General features: G+C 40.0%; 1 protein-coding gene across 1 annotated transcript in view; it reads left to right on the plus strand.

Annotated features, from left to right (window-relative positions):
• fto (FTO alpha-ketoglutarate dependent dioxygenase) overlaps window positions 1–2329 on the plus strand; it is a 220929-nt gene extending 218600 nt beyond the window's left edge. The window contains 1 exon segment of the mRNA XM_072671498.1: window positions 1510–2329. Within this exon segment, the coding sequence (XP_072527599.1) occupies window positions 1510–1516 (7 nt within the window). The 3' untranslated portion in view covers window positions 1517–2329.
• The last annotated feature ends 3671 nt before the right edge of the window (window positions 2330–6000 follow it).

Here is a 6000-nt window from a genome sequence, read left to right on the forward strand (position 1 = left end):
CAACCACAAACACGCACCCTAATTCTTGATGGTTATGAAATAGAACAGGTTAACAATGCAGGTCAGGGCAGTTCCTGCCCTTTTACTGTCACATTTCTATACAGGTGACACTGACACAAATTATTAGTTGCAGGTCCAATACTCTAACCACATGTGGTGCATCACTCAAGTGATTTTACTGTAAGAGACATGTTGTGCCCCAGCATTAGTGCTGTGTACTCAACAATAATTGTTACTGGTTACTAAGCATATGGTATGTAGTAAGTTCACAAGTTTTAAAATCGTGGCTCTTAGTCACATTACCTTTTTATTACAGTGTAAAACTTACATGACTGTGCAAACGTTTAATACTATTCATTCTATTACATATGTACAGTAGCATGCGTACGTTTGGCCATGCAATGGCAAAATGTGAATAGTTAAATGGATAGAAGATGAACTGATCCCCCAAAGGCTTAAAGTTTAAAAGGAAACATTATTTTAACAAGTATTATTTTTGTTTGGGAAAAATGTTTAAAGCCCAATGCACAATTGTGAGCACTTAAGGAATTGAAGCTCTCAAGATAACTTTTACAAAGGTCTTTAACAAAGATCTTAGCTTGCAATGCTAAGCTTGTAAGCTATGGCTTGTTAGGATCTGAATTATGTATTAATTATAAGAATCAGAATCAGATTTATTGACCAAGTATGTTCACACACACGCAAGGAATTTGTGTCTCTCCAGTATTAACAATATACAGCTACTCTACATATAATTCACAGACAATACACAATATACAGAGAATGATAGTATACACAGTGACTTTACTGGACTCCTTAAACCTTGTCCCAACAATCATTAGCCATGAAGTGTTTTTTTTTTTTTTAGATCAGAAGCCGTTTGGAAGGAAGAATGAGTTAAAACTGTAATTGATCTTGGCTGGCTACAAAAGCTGTGTAATTACAAGCTGTGATACCTGCCAAAGTGGGTGTTATTAAGTACTGGCCATTAAACAATAAAAGATTAAAAAAAAATATTATAATATGAAATAAGTGTGTCATATTTAACACTATGCATATTGGGAAAGTTCTGAATCGGGTTTAATTAAGTAACAATGACGAACCTCAACGTTTTTTCAGCAGATTAAGGCCCTGCGATTAAGTGGGATCGCTGGTTCTAATCCTGGGTCATTCTGCCTGCCATCAGCAGCCGGAGCCAGAGAGAGCACAATTGGCCTTGCTCTCTCTGGGAGGGTAGATGGCTTGCTCTCTCTTACCACATCACTTTAGTGTGATGCTGACAAGCTGGGTCCCTGGCACTTTCCTCCAAGTGATGTTGCATTGGCAGCAGTTCGAAAAGAAGCGCTGATTGGTTGCACATGTGTCGGCATGAGGAGGCATGTGTCAGTCATGGACTAACGAGTGGGTTGAGTCATTTCCTATATAAAATTGGGACAAATCTGGGCTGTGAAAGTGGCTGTGATAATTAAAAGTGCGAAATGAGTCACTGAGTGTCTTCTTCTTTCTCAGGATGTAAAGAGTTTGTCAGAGAACGAAAGAGAGAGAGCACATGCACGCGAGAGAGAAAAGAGAGACAGTGTGAAAGAACTTAAGGTACCACGGAGGACACGGCCGCAGGTGACAAAAGGGCAGCACTGACCTTGTCTATTTCTCCCTCACCTGAGGAGGAACACTCACACACATCCACACATCCACCCCCACACACCTTCACTCACTCACATTCACACACACACACACACACACACACACACTGGCCACCAGACTCCACCACCGAATGGAAGGACGAATGAATGGAAGGATGTGCACCTCTGGTGAAACCTGGACAAAACTTTTGATTTTCTCAATCCTTTTCCTTACTTCTTTAAATGCCCTACAAGTCTATAGTGTTATAATGGGGTCGCATTTAAACATTTCAGCAGTAGCATCCAGTAACTAGGCATCTGGCTATGTGTGTGTGTGTCTGTTTTCTTTCTGTTGTTCGTTTTTTAACGTTCCATGTAGCCTCTGTTCCATAAGAAGCCTTGTCTAACACGCATCACACATATATATATATATATAGCACACAGCGCGCTTTAAAATGCACTTCTTCTCCTACTTCGTCTTTGGCTAAGCTGTCTGTTGTTCTTTTGCGAGAAATTGCCGGATAGCATCCTAGCAACCCGGATATGAGGTCATGGGGCAAGCCTTATGACGTCATGAGGTGTCATAATGTGTGCTGTAGTCTATAGTCTTGCGCACCAGTATTGTCAGTCAGTATTGTGCTGGATGTTTGCTTATGTGCCTGAAAGTTGGCCCTATTGTTGTGTGAGCGTATGTAGTGTGTGTGTGTTTGTTGGGGGGGGGGGGGGGTTGGGTTTGTGGATGACAGGTGAGTTTGGTAGAGGATGATGAATAGTGTATAGGCCTGTGAGTATGTAAGTATGTATGTATGTGTATGTGTGTTTAGCTATGTATGCTGTTTAGTGTCACTAAAATCATCTCTGTCTGTGTGTGTGTGTGTGTGTGTGTGTATAACTGGAATAACAGGATTTTTTTGGCATTACTTTTGATTGGCTTTAGTTGAAGTTGTATATCGTTACTGTCCCGCAACAACCTCTTATCTCCACAATGGCAAAATTATAGGAGAATGAAAAAAGACTTTCAATGAAAGTTAACATAGAACGATTTTATTCCAAGTCATTCTGGAGCGTTTCTATTTAATCATTCATCATTCAATTTTGACACAATGTACATACTTGAACAACTGCCATATTTGCATTATCTCAAAAAGACCTGCAACGACTTAAGTAGAGAAGCAAGGTTTTTGCGTGACAGTGGCAGTATGTATGTGTGTGTGGCGAGTGTGTGAGTTGTTTTGAGTCTTTTCCTTGCCTGTAAAGCTAGCTACATCCACATGAACCTTCCTGTTGCAAGAAGATGTAGTGAGTGAAGTTAGGCGATTGTGTGGACGTTCCTTCCTCTGAGGTGTTTGGGAAAGTGACAGATTCCCGTTTTGCAGTTTGTTGTATTTAAACAAAGATCTTGCATTCCAGACATGTGAACGTAGCTTAATGACGAGTTTCGTGTGTAAGCATAAGTGTGCATGCATGTCTGAGTGTGTTCAAATGTGTGTGTGTGTGAGAGAGACATTTGTGAGTGACCCTTTAAGATGCGTATGTTTACGTGCACTTGTTTGTGCTTGTGTGCATGCCTGAGCATGTCCATATTTATGTGTACTGTGTGTATGCAAATGTGGACCAGGTGTGTACTTGTGTAAATGGAGGAACATATGTTGTGTGGAAATGTGGAGTTGCACATGAGTGTGTGCCTTATGTGGGACTGTGTAAATGTGAGACTGTGGGTAGCTGTGTAAATGGTGTGACTGTGAATGTAAGACTGTGCATGACATAGGAATTGTGTGACAGTAAGTGTTACTGTGTAAATGTATGACTGTAAAGGTTTGTATGTGTGTGACTGTGTGAATGGGAGACATGTGTGACTAAATGTGTGGCTGTAAATGTGTGACTCTGGCTCTAAATATGAGACTGTGCATGATGGATTGTGTGACTGTAAATGTGTGACTGTGCATGTGTCTTTAAATGTGCGGCTGTATGTGTGAGTGTCTGTGACTGTGTAAATGTGTGACTGTGCATGGCCGAAGAATTGTGTGACTGTAAATGCGTGACTATGTATGTGTGAGTGTGTGTGACTTTAAATGTGTGACTATAAATGTGTGACTATAAATGTGTGACTGTAAATGTGTGACTGTGTAAATGTGTGACTGTGTGTGACTGTAAACGTGTGACTGTACATGTGAGACTCTGCATGGCCGAGGAATTGTGTGACTGTTTATGTGTGAGTGTGTGTGACTGTAAATGTGAGACTGTGTAAATGAGAGAGTGTGTGTGTGCATGTGTGACTGTGTGTTTATCTAAATGTGGGACCGTATGCAGATATAAGTTTGTAAATGTAGGATCGTGTGTGTGTGTGTGTGTGTGTGTGTGTGTGTGTGTGTGTGTGTGTGTGTGTGTGTGTGTGTGTGTGTCCTCCCTGGTAGTGTTAATAGACGGCTCAGACTGAACCTTTCACTTCCTGCTTCGCGTAACTCTAACAGCTGGTTGGCTCCTAATGCCTCAATATACGACACCCCTCACTATCTCTGCCCTGCTGCCGGCTATGGAAGGAACACACAATCATCTCTAAACAACTGAAATAATGAGGGACGAAATGCACTAATCCACTGATTAATGAATGGAGGATGGAGATCCTGTAGGACTGAACATCCTGTAGAGGAGTGAAGCACAAGAGAGAAGCACTAGAACATCGAAACGAATGAAGAATGAAAAAAGGATGATTGTTGAAGCCAAGCAGCCTTCTTATTGTTTACCTTTTTTTTCTATGTCGTCAGTGTTACAGTAGAAGACCTGTATTATGATATTCAATTCAAATGCTAAAAAATGTGTTTTATACTTTTAAGGTTTTAGAGATGTCGATGGTTGCCAAATATTGTGTTACCTTGCTGCGTAAATGCTGTACTGTTTGTATCTATTTTTATTTTTAACAGTGTTTATTTTATTTCTCTCTCTCTGCGTTGTTCCAGATTCTTTCTTTAGCGCTCAAAGCCTATTGCGTTTCTGAAAGCATTGTGTGTGCAAAGCACTAGCTTCGATAGAAAATAAAAAAAAAAACTGTTTTATCTTTGATTGGTGACTATTCCCTCATGTGAATGCCAAAATGCCATGTTTTCACATCATATAACACTGCCAGTAATCACAGCTATACACAAGGACAGTCAGCTCTTGAAGGCGATGTGGTAAAAGCAGGACAAATGGGCAGGCGTAAGAATCTGAGACACTTTGACAAGAGCCAAACTGTGATGGATATATATATATATACTATTAGCTGTATATTAAGGGTCACATTAAGGTTTTGAAGTCACTGATGCAATATTTTACTGTTTATTAGGTGTAGTTTTATCTAGTAGGTATGTAGTCATTCATAACAATTACTTAATTGTGTTTGTTAATTGTGTTTTCGCTAATGTCATGTTTAGGCCACCCCCAGCATGACAGGTTTAAATCTGAATACCAATACAAATATTTAATTTCTAACCTAAACCCAACCCGAACCTGACCTATCCTACAGTTAAACCTGACCTAGTACACCTAAACCTAACCCAAACCTAACCTATCCTACACTTAAACCTAACCCAGTACATCTAAGCCTAACCTGAACTTAACCTATCCTAAACCTAACCCAGTACACCTAAACCTAACCCAAACTTAACCTATCCTACACCTAAACCTAACCCAGTACACCTAAACCTAACCCAAACTTAACCTATCCTACAGCTAAACCTAACCTAGTACACCTAAACCTAACCCAAACTTAACCTATCCTACAGCTAAACCTAACCTAGTACACCTAAACCTAACCCAAGCTTAACCTATCCTACACCTAAACCTAACCCAGTACACCTAAACCTAACCCCAACTTAACCTATTCTACACCTAAACCTAACCTAGTACACCTAAACCTAACCCAAGCTTAACCTATCCTACACCTGAACCTAACCTAGTACACCTAATCCTAACCCAAACTGAACCTAACCCAGTACATCTAAAGCTAAACTTAACCTACTATACCTCAACCTAAACCTAACCTGAACCTAACCTAGTACACCTAAACCTAACCCAAACTGAACCCAACCTAGTACACCTAAACCTAACCCAAACTGAACCTAACCTAGTACATCTAAAGTTAAACTTAACCTACTATACCTAAACCTAACCTGAACCTAACCTAGTACACCTAAACCTAACCTAAACGGAACCTAACCTAGTACATCTAAAGCTAAACTTAATCTACTATACCTCAACCTAAACTTAACCTAGTCAAACTTAACTAAAGCCAAACTCAACCAAATCTACACCTAAACCTAATTCTAACCTAGACCTAACCTAAACTTAACCGAGCCTACACCTAAAAGTAATTCTAACCTTAAGCTACCCCAAACTTAAG

The sequence above is a fragment of the Salminus brasiliensis genome, chromosome 25 (genome assembly GCF_030463535.1).
Source record: "Salminus brasiliensis chromosome 25, fSalBra1.hap2, whole genome shotgun sequence".
NCBI lineage: Eukaryota > Metazoa > Chordata > Actinopteri > Characiformes > Bryconidae > Salminus > Salminus brasiliensis.